The sequence below is a fragment of the Psammomys obesus genome, unplaced genomic scaffold (assembly GCF_907164565.1).
Source record: "Psammomys obesus unplaced genomic scaffold, mPsaObe1.curated_primary_1811, whole genome shotgun sequence".
Classification (NCBI taxonomy): domain Eukaryota; kingdom Metazoa; phylum Chordata; class Mammalia; order Rodentia; family Muridae; genus Psammomys; species Psammomys obesus.
In genome coordinates this window covers 8,034,755-8,050,841 of record NW_026596244.1, presented here as the reverse complement: position 1 = coordinate 8,050,841, position 16,087 = coordinate 8,034,755, and the positions used below count along the sequence as shown (strand labels likewise).

Genomic DNA, 16,087 nt, shown 5'->3' with positions numbered 1-16,087 from the left:
GGTTTTGCTTGAAAAAAAAAATGTCAGAGCACACGATACGTATCTATGAAAATGTCATAATGACCAAAACATTGAAATTCTCAAAAAACTAGTTAAAATATTATTGTAATAAAAAGAAAATTCAATAATGAAAACTATTAGTTTATATAATAAATGCCACTAATTAAAAGAGCATTTAAAAGGTAAAAAGATTAAGAAGTCTGCACATTGAGTGCTAATTAATTTTGACTATAAGAACCTAAAAGGGAATAGAAAACTATAATAGGAGAGAGAGAGTCAAGAAAAATCATGCTGGTTAGGTGAGCTCGGGTCACCAGCGCTTCTAAATTGTGCTGGCTGCAAAGCTGTTCATAATTATGCGTATCTCCTAACTGTATAGGCTTCAAAACTTGTAGCCATTACTTCACCAACTAAAGGTCTGAGTTAAGTGTCTCCAGATTTGGGGTGATACTTATCTGGCTGAATTGGAAGAGCTGGACCAAATAATGACCCCCCTCCCCCATCTAAGTCCCTAACTGAATCTATAGCATAACCAATTTCACTGACTGCTTTCATACGGCCAAAGGGTTGACGCCAGATGAGACCAAAACAGAGGGCGTTTTACAGACCGGCATTGTAAATACAGAGAGGTAATCACATAGTTAACTGTAGCTTTCTCTTTTTAACGTTTTTATTTTATTTTAAAGCTCGGGTATGTATATGTGTGTTTCTAAGGAGGGCAGAGGCGTCAGATCCTCTGGGGCTGGAGTTACAGGTGGTTGTGAGTTAGTGCCGGGGCTGGGAACACAGATGAACATAGGTCATCTGCAAGAGCCGTCCCCGCTCCTAACGGCTTTGCCGTCTCTCCCACCCCTCCCAAGTCTCCTGAGAGAGTAGTTACAAAGCCAGTGGATTAATGGGTCCTCGTCCAAGTTAGGGATTACTTGGTATTTGGGTTTGAAGCCAGGGCTTCATTCATGCTGCGCGTGCACTCTACTGCCGAGCTGCATAACCAACCCGTGAATCTTAAGAGAACAAAATGTCTTCATAGCATAGAAACAGGGATCATTTAAAATGTTCTGTGTAAAGAACACTATAAGAATATACTAGTAAGAATACTACGTGTTTCCCTGAACCTGTAAACCTGACCCTTGTAGGTGCCGACTGCCTAATGGGAGTATATTTATTCGTGATCGGAGCCTTTGACCTCAAGTTTCGGGGAGAATACAACAAGCATGCGCAACCGTGGATGGAGAGTGTCCATTGCCAGTTTATGGGGTCTTTGGCCATTCTGTCCACAGAAGTATCGGTTTTACTTTTAACATTCCTGACATTGGAAAAATACGTCTGCATTGTGTATCCTTTTCGGTGTTTAAGGCCTCGAAAATGTAGAACTATCACGGTTCTGGTTTTCATTTGGATTTTTGGGTTTGTAGTGGCCTTTGCTCCACTCAGCAACAAGGAATTTTTCAAAAACTACTATGGCACCAATGGTGTATGCTTTCCTCTTCATTCGGAAGACACGGGAAGTACTGGAGCCCAGATTTATTCAGTGGTCATCTTTCTTGGTAAGAAACCTTGCATTGCAAGCCTTCCTGCGTTCAGCTCTTGCCGGAGGAAGAGTATGAAACTCTTCTCACAGTATGAGACTCATTTATGCTGTCCGTTGTTCACCAGCATCGGACCTTCTAACTCAGCGCTTCTCAACCTTTCTAATGCTGCGATCCTCGGCCACAAATTATTTTCAGTGCTACTTTGTAACTGTGATTTTGCTGCTGTTATAAATCATAATGTCAATATCCGTGTTTTGTTCAATGGTCTTAGGCCACACCTGTTAGTCATTCGAACCCCAGGGGGTCGCGACCGGCGCGCGCTGAGAGCTGTTGTTCTAATGCCTGTCCAAGGCTGCGCTTGTAGATAGATAAATTTGGTTTTGTTGTGGAATGGTTTTCTTTCTTCGTCTATTCTGGTTGAAAGTTGTGCTGGCTGTGGCAATCTGGGACGGCATCTGTGGTTGTAAAACATCCATCTAGGCCCTTTCGGCTCTCAGTCTCCAGTGAGAGGCATCAGGGGTTACTCTAATAGACCCGCCTTTACATGATAGCTGCTCTTTTTTCCTTCCAGCTTTTAATATTTTTTTGTTCTGTTTAATGTTTTGATTGTGTGTCACGGGAATCTCTTTTCTGGGTCAGTCTATTTAGTGTTCTGTACGCTTCTTATACCTTGACAGGCCCTTCCTTCTTAAGGTTAGAGAAATCGCCTGTAATTTTGTTGAAAAGTATTTTCTGTGCCTTTGACCTGGGTATCTTCTTTCTCTATTCTTATTACTCATAGATTTGGTCTTTTCATAGTCTCCAATTTTCTGGATGTTTTGTGCTTGGATTTTCTATATTTAACATTTTCTTTGCTTGGGGTATTCATTTCTTCTACCTGTCTTCAATGTCCTAAGTTTCTTCTTCCAGCTCTTGTACTCTGTTGGTGAGGTTTATCTCTGGGGTTTTTGTTTGATGTCCTAAAGTTTTTCATTTTCAGTTTTACCTCGGTTGGGTTTTCTTCAGTGATTCTATTGTTACTTTCATGTCTTGAACCATTTTCATCATTTTATTCCACTGTTAGTTTGTGTTTTCACACTTAGATTTATTCATGCCCTCTTTGAGGTCCTTGAGCATATTTATAAGAGCTATTTTGAAATCCTTGTTTTTGCTGCACCTACATTGCCTTTTTTCAAACTACTGTAGTGGGGCTACTGGTTTCTGGTGAAGACATATCACCATATGCTGTTAATGACTGTGATCTTTGCTCTGGCATCTAGCCATCTGGGTTTGGGGTAATTCTGATTCTGTGTGTTGATACCAGATCTTGTCTTCGTTGAATGAGTGTTCCATTCCTTGGCATCTGTTGCCACCCCTGAGTCTTAGGAGGGTGTGATGGCCGTGGGTTGCCTAGTAAGGAGAGCTTTTGATTCCCTGCCAGGTGTGGCCACTGGCAGTCTGGGTTGAATGCGTTTCTAGTTATTAGGAGCTGACATGAAGGAATGTCATGGGCTGTAAGGGAGGTGGGCTGGAATGGTCTACAGGAGAGAGAAAAGACAGATCTGCTGCAAGGTTTGTTGGAGTTTCCAGATGGTGGGGTCAGAGAGGACAGACAGGTCCTTGTAGGTGACCTGCTGCATGGCTGGGGACGAGGCAGGGGACAAGGCTGGGCAACTGGAAGTGAAGCACAGGAAGGAGAATGGAAGACTGCCTGGTTCTCACTGGTCAGCTTGTTCCCAGGTAGCAATTGCCTCTGGGAATTGATGGCTGACACTCAGGGATGGGGTGAGGGAGGTAGCCTGCGTCTAGAGGATTTATATACTCCCCCCAGATGGAGGAAGAGAGGAAGGACAGGACCCTTTGAGTGGTCTGAGACAGAGATGGGGACAAGACTGTGTAACTGAAAATGGAGGTCAGGTAGGAGATCTGGAACATATTTGTGATCTGAGGCAGGAGAATTGTAGGTTGGTATCCAGCCTAGGCTATCTGAACTGAAGGCTAGTCTGAACTCCAAAGTAACGCTTTGTTACAGAATAGATAGATAGATAGATAGATAGATAGATAGATAGATAGATAGATAGATAGATAAATGAATGAATAAATGCCACTTTACGGGCTTCGTGGGCCTTAATAGTAACGCCTAAGGCATGTTATCTGTTTGTCTTAAAACAGTGCTAACATACACTATTAATATTGTTCATGGTCTAAACAGGTATTAACCTTGTGGCATTTATCATCATTGTGTTCTCCTATGGAAGCATGTTTTACAGTGTTCATCAAAGCACCATAACAGCAACTGAAATTCAGAAGCAAGTGAAACGGGAGATGGTCCTCGCCAAGCGCTTCTTCCTTATTGTGTTGACTGATGCATTATGCTGGATTCCCATTTTTATTCTGAAATTTCTTTCTCTGCTTCAGGTAGAAATACCAGGTACAATCTTTTCCAGGGAAGAATAAATCTGTGCAGCATTATTCTAAGAAAGACAAATAATACTCTTAACAATAACTCCTTTCAAGAATTAGTAGGCAAGCTGGGGGTGGGGGTGGCGCATGCCTGAAATCCCAGCACTCAGGGAGGCAGAGGCAGGCAAATCTCTGTGAGTTTGAGGCCAGCCTGGTATACAGAGCAAGTCCAGGACAGCCAGGGCTACACAGAGAAACCCCATCTTAAAAAACCAGAAACAAAACAAAAAAAGAAGAAGAAGAATTATTAGTCAGAGCAGGGTGGACTCTGGCTGTAACACTGATGAAGCGCTCACTGAGAGACTGTTGAGCTCTTTCCAGGAACGCCTAGTGCCAAAATTATCATGAAAACAAAGTACAATGACCAAAATAAATGGTGTGCAGTGCTTGAATCAGTTGCCTGCTTAAAATGACCATGAAGAAAAACAAGCCAAAGTAGTTGCCAAATCATAAATTCCTTTTTCTTTAGAATGTAAGAAATGCTTTTCCCTACAATACATATGACTATTATGCCAGAGTCTGACACAACAGAAAACAACACAGAGTTTTAAAATAATGTATATGACTTGCATCACAGCGGCTGTTATGTTGAGAGAGAAAAGATATGTTGGCAAGAAAGAGAAATTTGACATTTTGTGCATTGATAGTAGGATTTGAACGTGATATGGCTACCGTAGAAAAGTGTGTCGGCAATTGCAAAATATTAGACATGGAATTGCCGTACAGTCCAGCCACTCCACAACTGGATAAATGTACCTGAAAGCCAGAACTAAAACAGGTATCAGCACACCTATGTGGACAGCAGCATAGGAAGGGAGGAGCAGGGTGGTCTACAGATGGATGGACGAAGCACACAAACATCCATGCGATCATTACTCAGGCGTGTAGAGAAAGGAAGCTTATAGAGAAAAGAAGCTCTTTGAAACATTTTTTACATTTATCTATTTTGTGTGTGTACATGTGTGCACACGTATGCTATGACACACGTGGAAGTCAGGGGACAATCTGCTGGAGTCAATTCCCCCCTTTCACCACATACATTCTGCCATCAGACTCAGGTCGTCAGGCTTGGCAGCAAGAACCTCGACCCGCTGAGCTTCTCATGCAGTCCTTAGAAGGACCTTTCTAGCAGGTGCTGCATTCGTTACACACGAACCCTGAAGGTGTTGTGTTGAATAAATAACCTGACACAAAAAGGCCACATGTTTTGATTCGTCTCACATGAGGCCCCTGGAATAGGCAGAACTTAGACTAGCGGCTGCTAGCGGCTGGAAAGGGAAGTAGAAGGCATTGTTGAAAAGGCTGTTTTCCTTGGGAAGACATTCCGAGGCTGGTGGGAGGGATGCTCCACAGTGGAGGCGTGCTTGGTGCCACAGGGCTCCACGTTTAAACAGCCTAAACTGTAAACAGATATGCCATGCACATTTAATCACAAAAAGGTACAAGCATCCCCTACCGACTGCACATTTTTACATTTATGTTTGCATAACTGAGTTTTGTCTGATCCCACAGGTGATGATAATAGAATCTGACAAGTTATGAAGAATAAAGACAATGGCATCAGTTACATCATAACAAAAACTGAGTGTTCGGTAGCTCTATATTTGCGCAAAGGTGATTTTTAAGATAGTTTTAGAAGGTTGCAGAGATGGCCCAGCAGTTAAAAGCATTAGCTGTTCTTCCAGGGGACGGAAGTTCAGTTCCCAGTGCCCACATCGGGAGACCTGCAACCACCTGCAGTGCCAGCTCCTGAGCATCTGACCCCTCTCCTCACCTCCTTGGGTACCCACACACACGTGGCATAGACACAGACAGATACAGACACAGACAAAAAAAAGATTAATTTAGTCACATGTTTGCGGATTTTATTTTGTCCTGCTTTGCCTTGCTTTATTTTGGGGGTACTTGCTTGTTTGTGATACTAGGGATTGAACCTAGAGCCACATAATATTAGGCAAGTACTCTACCACCCAGTTCTATCTCTAGACCTTCCCCACTTTTTATCTTGAGGCACAGTCATGCTAAGTTACTCTAGAATAGACCTGTACTTGTCTTGGCCTCTATTTTGTTGTTGTTGTTTTAGTTTTGGTTTTGGGGTTTTCAAGACAGGGTTTCTCTGTATAGCCCTCAATGTCCTGGAACCAGCTATGTAGACCAGGCTGACGCCAAACTCACAGAGATCCTCCTGCCTTTGACTCAAGTGCTGGGGTTAAAGGTTAAAGGCATGTGCCGCCGCCACCTGGCTTGTCTCAGTTCTTGGGGTTTTAGGTCTGTGTCACTATCTACTCCAAGACATTTCCCTGGAATATATATATGGTCAAAAGCCTGAAAATGTTGCATTCTGGGGAGATGGCTCAGTTTATAAGATGCTTGCCACACAAGCAGGAGTTTGAGTTCCCCAACAACCACATAAAAAGCAAAGTGTGCGATAGCACACCCCAGCATTGGGAGGAGACAGAGACCAGGGAGTCCCGGGATTCACTGGCCAGCCAGCCTAGCCCATTTGGTGAGTTCCAGGCTCACTGAGAGGTACTGTCTCAAAAAGTAATGTGGAGAACAATGGGAAAAGACACGTAGCAGTGACCTCTGGCCTCCACGTGCATGCACACACATGCACACAGTACCTGAATGTAACACACACGCGCACATGTGTGCAAACCTTAACATATGTGCTTATTTTTAGAACAAATAGGCCTTGAAACCAGTCGAGTGTTTGTGTAGCATGTACAAAGCCCTAGGTTCAATCCTAGCCATGCCATAAAGAGAATCAGAAGAACATCAAATAAAGAACAAAAAGAAATCTGTTGGAGCTAAATCTGCACGTTCTGAGAAATGCAACATGTGCCTCCTAATAGTCAAAGTGTTTGCAAATGGTGATAAATGCTAAACAACAGGCTTTTTCTTTAAATGGTCCAGAATGATATGTCATAACTTTGTATTAATACTCCCGATAGTGTTCTTTTGTCAGCACTCTGATGCATTCAGAAAAAGCCTCCCAGCAAGAGCCCATGCCCTCACAGTACTGGCATCCCTTTAAACACTGACAGGAGGACATCCTGAAAATAATGGAGACTTGGTGCTTAATTATGTCACACTAAAGAAAAGGGGGTGCTGAAGTTGGAAGACACAAGAGATGCTTACAACATTTGCCAATACTCAGATTTCTCATCTTTCCTCTTCCAGATACTATTACCTCTTGGGTGGTGATTTTCATTCTGCCCATCAACAGTGCTTTGAATCCAATTATCTATACGTTGACCACCAGACCTTTCAAGGAGATGATGCATCAACTCTGGTACAATTACAGACAAAGAAGATCTGTTGACAGCAAAGGGACTCAGAAGGCATATGCTCCATCATTCATCTGGGTGGAAACGTGGCCCTTGCGGGAGATGTCCACTGAGTTCATGAAGCCGGCAGCGCTCACAGACCCCTGTGATCTGTCACTGGGTTCTCAATCATCTAGACTCAATTCTTATTCATAACTGGCTCTGAAAATCATTCATTCTCAGAGAATACTGTGAAGTGCTTCTTGAGGGGTTTGCTAATCTGGAGTAAATACTACAAAATGTATAACTTATGGCTAAGACAAGTTAGCGGCAGGAGGTGGGGGACGGTAGCCGGTGCTCATACAAAGAGAAGTAATTATTCTGACAGTGTGTGCATGCATAGTACATATTTGCATAGGGAATGAGGGGAAATGTATACCAGCATGCATCTGTGCACACTGCATGGAGGTGAGTGCTGGGCACACACAATGCAGAGCCTTTTGCAGTCTATATATTGTGTTTATCTACTAACACCACAAATTCTACCCAGTGCTCCTAGATTTCTCGGTTGTGCCTATCAGCAAGCGTAAGAGCCACAGGCATTTTTAAATCAAGGTCTATAGTTTTATAATACTCACATATGATGGCATCAGATAAAATGTGTGGGGTCAATGAGATGCTCAGTGAATAAAAGTGATTACTATGCAGTGTGCTGATCTGAGCTCAATATCTGGAAGCTATGTATAGGGGAAGGAGAGAATAGACTCCAGGAAAATGTCCTCTGACCGATACCTGTGCACCATGGAATGCATGTGCACGCACGCACACCATACACACACACACACACACACACACACACACACACACACACACACACTTTAAATACGGTTGTTTGTGAAATAGAAACATTCTGTTTAAAGAATACTCTGTACTGCTCTTTGAGTCTCCACATTTGAGAGTCAACATAATATATTTATTGAAAGGAAGGAAGCCTCGCTGCCAGGTAGACAAACCTGTAGTCCTATCCTTGTGGAGGAAGAAGCAGAGGGATCACAAGTTCAAGGCCAGCCTTATTTACATAGAAAGACCCTGTCTCTAACAGGCAAAAATAGAGCTTGGGATATGGTTCAGCTGATAAACTACTTGCTGCTGTGCACACACTGAGTTTGGATCTCAGGCACCTATATAAAAACCCAGCAAGTATGTGGGAGAGCATACTTGCACCCCCCATGCAGGGGAGACAAGAGAATGGAGGGCCCCCAACACTTGTTGACCAGCTATTGAGGAAGACCGTCAATGTCAACCTCTGACTTCCACACATGTATGTTCACTCATATACACATCTGTACACACAGCACAGAGAGAGGCACAAGAGAGAGCCACACTTTGTTATAAACTCAGAACCATCCTTCTTCTGTCATATACACATCTGTACACACAGCACAGAGAGGCATGAGACAGACAGCCACATTGGTTATAAACTCAGAACCATCCTTTTCTTGTCACTCCTTCCTCAGGCTTTGTTTTTTTGTTTTGTTTTGTTTTGGTTTGGTTTGGTTTTTGGCTTTGCTTAAAGTGAGTGCCATCATGAGGATGCAAAAGAAGACAGTAGGTAGGAATATTTCAAAGGAGTAAGCCAAGAAAGCAGGAATGAGAAAATTTAGATCAATGAAATTGAATTCAGAGTCAAGAAATAAACCTTCATGTTTCAATCAATTGATTGTTTAAAAGGGTGACAAGACACATGGAACCTAACAACATTAAATCAAGAGGATATAAACAATTCCTATTTACAAGCAGAAAAGAAAACCTGAAAGAAACGCTAACACCAATGCTACTCAAGCCATCCCTCAAATGGAAAGCGAAAGGACACTAGCAACCCCACTCCATGACCCCGCACAGCCCTGATCAACATCAGAGAAGAGCACAACGAAAGAAGAAAAACTATTGATCAATGCCCTGATGAACAAAGATGACCATAAGATTCTCAATAAACACTCACAAATCAATGTCCAGAGCAGACTGGGAAGGTCACACACCATGACCAAATTTGTTTCATCCAAAGATGCAAGTTTGTTGGCCCATCACACACAGATCAATAAATTAAATATAACACAAAAGTAGAAAAGAGCAGGTATCATATGATTACTTCAAGAGACATACAAAAAAGAGCCTTTGGCAAAATTCAACTGCCTTCATGATAAAAGCCCTGTAGAAACTAAAAAAATGAGGAACAAAAGCCAGCCTAATAAAGGTGATATAAAACAAAGCTGTAGCTGACTAAGCTAAACAGGGAATGAATGAAGGCCTTTCCTCTGGAGTGGAGAATGAAATATTAGAGGGTCTGTAGGGGCCCCCACAACTATCATGGGCAGCCTGGGAACCAACCACATGAAGAATGAAACTCCATTCAGCACCAATTTTTCAGGTGCCAGGTCAGAACTTCCAGAGTCTGACCTCAGAGTTTATTTTTCTTACACATTTAAGCAGAGTAAAACTCTGGGAAGTAGTTTCCATGTGATAATTATCACAACAAAGCTTTAGGCATAGCTACATAGAAACTCCCTAACAAGGTAGCAAAGCACCTGTGACCTTTACAATAAGAATGAATTCTATTGACAGAGAACAGTGCTCAGGGCAAGGGCCTAAGGAGGAAGGATTTGTGATAAGCATTAACGATGGATGCTATTCAGAGATGATGCAAGTATATGGGGCCTCTTTCATACACTGGGTTCTATTCACTGAAAGACAAGGCTCAGAATTCAGGCCTCAGCAATGCTCAGGATATTGGGGAGGATATTCAAAAAGGCTGGCTCCATAGAATAGCAAAAAGTTCATCAGGTTGTCAGACAACATCCATTCCAGCTTTCCAGGTGACCAACTGTCAGCCATTTTCTTCCTTTGAAGATAATAGGCCTGTGTGTTTAACAGGTTTGGTTCCTCAATTCTTTCTTTACGCTGTGCCTCCTACAAGTGCCCACTTACATAACTCTTATTTAGTATACAGTTCTTAGCTTGAGAAATAGAAAGAAATAAAATGGATACAAGTATGACAGAGAGAAATTCATATATCCCTATTACAGACAACCCAAACCTATATTTAAAGCACACTAAAGATTTCATCAGAAAGCTCCTAGATCTCAACATTTTCCCTGTAGTGTTACTAAAAAATAGAACTACGATGTGATCTAGATAATCAATTCATGAGTGTACAGCCAAAGTGTTTGGTGTTAGCATACCAGAGATACTTGTATATCCATCTTTATTGTAATGTCCAGCCCTGGTGCTCAAAAAAGGTAACTGGGGTAGATGTTATGCAGATATTAGCACTACTTTTAGCTAATTCTCCAAACACACGTGTATGTGTATACATGTAAAAGCATACACAGTGGTAAGAGATAATTACAAAGAACTGACTCATCATTCTGGAGGCCAGCAGTCTTCAGGCTACAGAGCTGGTGTCTTGGTTCAAGTCTGAAGGCTGACAGGTTACTGCAAAATCAAAATCAGTGTCCCCTCCAAAGGCTGACACAACCCTCTTGAGGCCCTTTGCCTCTGTTCAGCCTTTTGTTTGGACAAGGCTCACCACCTTACCTTGAAAATGGTTTGCTTAATGTTTGAAACTTCACCCCAGCCTGGCATACACCTTGAATAGCTGCATCTGGGGGCAGGAGCAGCAGCAGGAGTCCATGACCAGCCGTGGGTACACACAGAATTTGAAGCTACCCCAGGACACATGAGATAAACATAAAAAACAATCTCAAGGGTTGGGGTTAGTAATATACACAAGTCCCTAGGTTTGATCCCAGCCTCAGACATGAATATACACAAAAAGGGGTACGAACCCTTAATGTTCTCCATACCCTCACTGAAAAAACCCAGAATGCTGGGCCAAATATCTGAGCACCCATGGCACTGCCACAGGGGTAACATGGGAGACCTGAACTTCAGCATGTCTCTCCAAGCTGGCAGGTACAAACAAGCACTAATCATCTGATGTCACAGGGTACTGAGCATCCTGTCACCATCTCTGAGTAAGGCTGGCCTGCATGGGTGGATGTGCTCCACATTCGTCCCTGCTGCCCAAAGAGGCCTGAAAGGCGTGACAGGTCATCTGGAACCCGAGCTCCAGATGGCTGTGAGACACCACGGGGCTGCTGGAAACCAAACCTGGATCCTCTTGCCAGAGCAGCCAGTGCTCTTAACCAGCGAACCACCTCTTGAGCCCTGGGAAACGGTTTCATCTCAGCTTCCATTACCTGCTCCGTGAGCAGGTTCCCTTTCCTCAGAGCAGATAGATAAGTTGACGTAATAATGTTCCCAAGTCCAAGTGCCTGATCCACAGTTCACTTCGCATCAAGACTATTACATTTTCCTCTGAAATTTGTAATGAGCTGCGTGCCAAGTCAAAGCTTCTTGCCAGATAATGGTGGTGCATGCCTTTAATCCCAGCACTCAGGTGGATCTCTGTGAATTCAAGGCCAGCCTGGTCTACAGGGCTAGTTCCAAGACAACCAGGTTACACAGAGAACCTGTCTCAAAAAACACCAGATAGTATGTCTTTAAGAAAATGATTATTGGGCCTAGAGAGATGGCTCAGCAGTTAAGGGTATTAACTGTTATTCCAGAGTACCTGGGTTCAAATCCCAGCACCACATGGCAGCTCCCAACTGTCTATAACTCCAAGATCTGACATTCCCACATAGATATACATGCAGGCAAAAACACCAGTACACGTAAAATAAAGGTAAATAAATTTAAAAAAATTATTATCCTCAAGCTTTCTCACAGAATAAAACACAAGTATATAAAAGGGGATAATTTTAACCCCAGCATTTGGGAAGTGAAGGAAAGGTAGGAATTCAGGGTCATTTTCAGCTATGTAGCAACTTCGAGCTCAGTCTAGCCTACATTAAAAGACCATGTCTCAAAATCAAAATACTTTAAGTATGAGAAATATCAAACACAAATTTAGGGCCTAAGGAGTACCTGCTTAGCACACACAAGGCCCTGGGCTCAGGTGGCAGCATGACGTGGGGTAGCAGAGGGACAAATCAACAACTATGTAAAACCATATAAGCAAAAATCAACACTTCTGAGACAGTGGCTATGGCAAGAAAAACAAGGGGATGGGTTTAGGAGGTGGCAAAGTAAAGTTCCCGTGAGTCTAACACTGGAGGGGGGAGGACACCTGGAAAAATACAAAATACAAACATTAACCCTGCGTGGGAGGGACACACGGCAATCTTAAGTCAGTCACCTTTCCTGCATGGTTGAACTTCCGCACAAAGTTTTAAATAATGAGTCCAAAGAGACAGAAATTGACTTGTAATACATTTATTCTTATACATTTAAAAATTACAATTTTCAGAATATAAGCTTTTCTCTTACACAGAAATAAGCATCTCTTTGGTACAGAAATCACACCATACATGTTGTATGATCTCAAAAAAAAAGTCACTACCTATGACTATGTCCAAACTAATCTTTGCCCATCCATTTGCCCCCTATCACAGCTCCCCTGTGAGACTTTAGAACAGAATTCTACCACATCAATGTATCTACACAGACATCACATCAAAGACACCTAAATGTCCCATATATCACAGCAGTACATGGCTTAATGACAGATGGCACAACTTTCATAAAATACAGTACAGGTAAAGCAGAACCTTAACACTAAGGTCAACTGATGGAAACCCATTGAAACAGTTAAATGTGATACACTGGAAACAAAGTAACTTTAGAATTACATAAATAACTTGCACAAAAGCGCCACTGTAACAGCTAGCAAACAGCCATACATTCGATTGGCTATTGCAAAGACAGCAATCAGACATATAGAACACCAACAATAAGAGAAATATTAACTATGAAAGCGGTTAACTACAAAAATAGACAAAAGCATGTATTCTATAAACAGTTTTCATTTTACGAAGAAAAACTTTTTAAAAATGGAACTATAGAGTGGGAAGAACCTATTTTAAAAGTCACCATCAAATATAAAGCCTCTACTGGGTTCAGTGCTGCACACCTGTAGTCCTGGCACTGAACAGACTAAGAGCCTGGCCTTCACAGGGAGACTGTCTCAAGACAGAAAAATAAGAAGCCAAATTCCCATTAAAAAATACAATACTTTCCTTCAAGCCAAAGAAGTTTAGATTCATACAGTTTTCTTGGAGAAACAGTCTTTATCCTGAAACACAGCAAGCACAGCAGCTTTTAACTATAGTCAAGTCCTATCCGAGGACAGTGATGCTGTGTGGCGTGGCCTTGGGTACCGGGATGAGGGCGTAAGTAAAGCCCTATCACTGGTTTCAGAGTGGGTGTCCTGTGGAGCTGGACCCTCCCCTGAAATCACCAACTCCAGGCTCAGCCATTTTTGTCATCATCTCACAAAACAAATAAGGATCTGGTTGCACGGAGGCACCATTGTAATCAATTATTTACTGGTGGGCGTGGCTTTCACCAAGAAGTCTACAAAAGTTTCAAGGGCACAAAGTATTTAAGGTAAATACTGTCCTATCAAAGAAAACACACACGCAAACAAAAAAGGTCTTCAGTATTCTGCTTTCACAAAAGTCCAAAATATCAAGGAAAATTTCATTCTTAGTATAAATGTCTGGAGACAGATGGCTTCATAAATGTGGTCCATGTGCAAATATCTTATGTGTGAGTCATTAAGCAACTGCGCCTGCCAGTCAGTTGTCGGGTTTCAAAGAATCGTAACCTTCTTTTAGGAGGTCCCGCCACGTTTTAAGGAATCGCGCATTTTCTGTACATTTCAGAGCAAGCTCTTCCACTTGAGCTGATACCGCAGATGTGGCTTCAAGGAGTTTAGTTAATGAAAAAGCCGCCTGAAATTTAATGAAGGGAAGAGAAGTCAAACAGGGGTTTGTGGTAGTAGGGACAGAGCCCAGGGCCTTCTCTGCTAGGCTACACCCCGACCACACACGTTCATTTTTTAAGTTCTCATCTCACTTCATAGTCTAACAATAATTTAAGACCTTCCATCAAATGCCCATGTTTTTCTTTAAAAGAAACAAATTTTCCAACAAAAACACTTCTTTTTTCTTGAGCCCATGGTGGGCACACAGCTCTACCCCAGCTACACTCATAGCCTCTAAAAAAATTTTTTTTTCATTATGTATCTTTGAGGAAACATACCTGCCACAAAAATACTCATTACATATGACAAGTCAGTATTTTTAGTGAAAAACACACCCAGGCAACTTAGAAACCCCTTGACTAAAAAGTGGCAGGACCATCTAAAAGACTTCCTCATAAACCACTCTGGCTGACAGTTAGGTAAGGAAAGCACCGTTCCACTATATTTACCTGTCAATATATTTTCTTGGACTACAAAAAATGTGAAATCAAAGAACTGATACTCTGAACTGATGGAACATCTAAAAATCTCACACAGCTATGATAAACTCAATTTTAAATCAAATGTTTTCTTAAAAAAAAAATCAAATGTTTTGCTCACCAAAAATATAAAATAGCACTTTCTGGATATCACATCAGTACTTATTCTGCATTTCATTTGTAACCAGTATTGTTTGGGGAGGAAGAGGGACAAAAAACAAAAAACACGGGACCAGCACTTCAGTCTTCTTCTTTTTTAAAAGCAACAACAAAAACTTATCATTCAGTTCTAGTTTCCAAGTTTCACTGCAGTCATTCCACAATGCTCTCCCCCCCGGGAAGGTTATCCCGATACAAACTTCATTCCTCTCTCCCTCAAGAATTCTTAAAAAGTGACGCTGTGACCCTCCAACCCCCTCAGTGGTGTGTGTGTGTGTTGGGGTCAGAAGGTAATTTCTGGGAATTCGGGATTGAACAGAAACTTTACGGAATGTTTTGCACTGCTGGAATCAGGGAGGCGTCCTGTCTGATCCATCAGTGAAACCAATGATCTCAGTGGCTGGCTGTGATTAGCCCTGGTCCACGCAAGTCCAACAGAAAGCAAATCTGCGACACACAATAGCATCACCAGCTGGTCCTGGGCTGGTGGCCAACTACAAGAGCAGGCTCAAGTCCCTCGGAAAGCTCCAACGGGCAGGGAGGCTCCAACCGCCCAGAGTGTCTTAGGGGTGCGAGTGACCGCAAGCAGGTGGGGAAGGAAAGGAAGGTGCGGGAGGAGAGAGCCTAGGCTAGCCCTCGATTCCCCGGCTAAGAATCTCAGGGGGGAGCGAGCACCCTTGCTGCAAGCAGCTCCGGGGCCCACAGCGGTGACCTGGCCGCGGCGACACTCACGTCTCCGATCTGCAGCTCCACTTGCTCCAGCGGGTCCACCGTTGGGCCGTGGTTCCGACTCGGACCCCGCCAGCCCAAACTCACTGGCATGCTGAGGGAGGACGAAGAGGCGCCTGAAGAAGGAGACGAGGGAGGCGGCGGCGGCGGCGAAGAAGCCCGAAACTCTTCAGGGTCAGCCATGGGAGCTGGACCGAGGCAGCTGGACCTGAGCAGCTGGACCGGACCGGGCAACCGAACCCGCACCAACTGCCTTTCAACAGCTCGCGCCCAAAGCCCACAGGCTCCGCCTCCCCCCACACGGAGTCCCGCCCCATCTTCTCGAAGATCGCAGTCCTGGACCGCCAGGACTTTTCATTTTTCCAGACAGCCAATCACATACCAAGCCAGTCGTCAGCCTGCTTCTGCGCGAGCCTCCAGTCCCGAACGGGAGACTCGGGAGCTGAGCACTACAGCTCCCAGAATGCCAAGCGAATCATGCTTTCAATGCGCGTGCGCGCAAGCGAGGGCTTGTGGGCCTCTTCCGCACACTGCGTTTCAGGATCAGGAGGAAGACTGGGAGATGGAGTCTTCTGCCTTTTCCTCGCT

General features: G+C 43.3%; 2 protein-coding genes across 4 annotated transcripts in view; one reads left to right on the top strand and one right to left on the bottom strand.

Moving 5' to 3' along the window:
* Rxfp1 (relaxin family peptide receptor 1) overlaps window positions 1–7,941 on the top strand; it is a 101,641-nt gene extending 93,700 nt beyond the window's left edge. For all 3 annotated transcript variants that reach the window (XM_055596693.1, XM_055596695.1, XM_055596694.1), the window contains 3 exons: window positions 1,137–1,547; window positions 3,724–3,942; window positions 7,158–7,941. In XM_055596693.1, coding sequence (XP_055452668.1) covers window positions 1,137–1,547; window positions 3,724–3,942; window positions 7,158–7,459 — 932 coding nt within the window. In that variant the 3' untranslated portion in view covers window positions 7,460–7,941. The remainder of the gene's footprint in view (window positions 1–1,136; window positions 1,548–3,723; window positions 3,943–7,157) is intronic.
* Window positions 7,942–12,572: 4,631 nt separating this feature from the next.
* Window positions 12,573–16,055, bottom strand: CUNH4orf46 (chromosome unknown C4orf46 homolog). Its single transcript, XM_055596673.1, has 2 exons — window positions 15,503–16,055; window positions 12,573–14,100 (listed from the first exon to the last, which is right to left on the bottom strand). Exons 1-2 carry the CDS (start codon window positions 15,680–15,682, stop codon window positions 13,945–13,947), a joined length of 336 nt encoding a protein of 111 aa, XP_055452648.1. The 5' UTR covers window positions 15,683–16,055; the 3' UTR covers window positions 12,573–13,944.
* Window positions 16,056–16,087: the final 32 nt, after the last annotated feature.

What these genes read in the sequence shown, in the direction of transcription:
- CUNH4orf46 (XM_055596673.1), bottom strand. Translation starts at nt 15,682, where the DNA reads ATGGCTGACCCTGAAGAGTTTCGGGCTTCTTCGCCGCCGCCGCCGCCT. An exon ending in TGGAGCTGCAGATCGGAGAC is followed by an intron (nt 14,101 to 15,502) that starts GTGAGTGTCGCC and finishes ATTAAATTTCAG; the next exon opens with GCGGCTTTTTCATTAACTAA.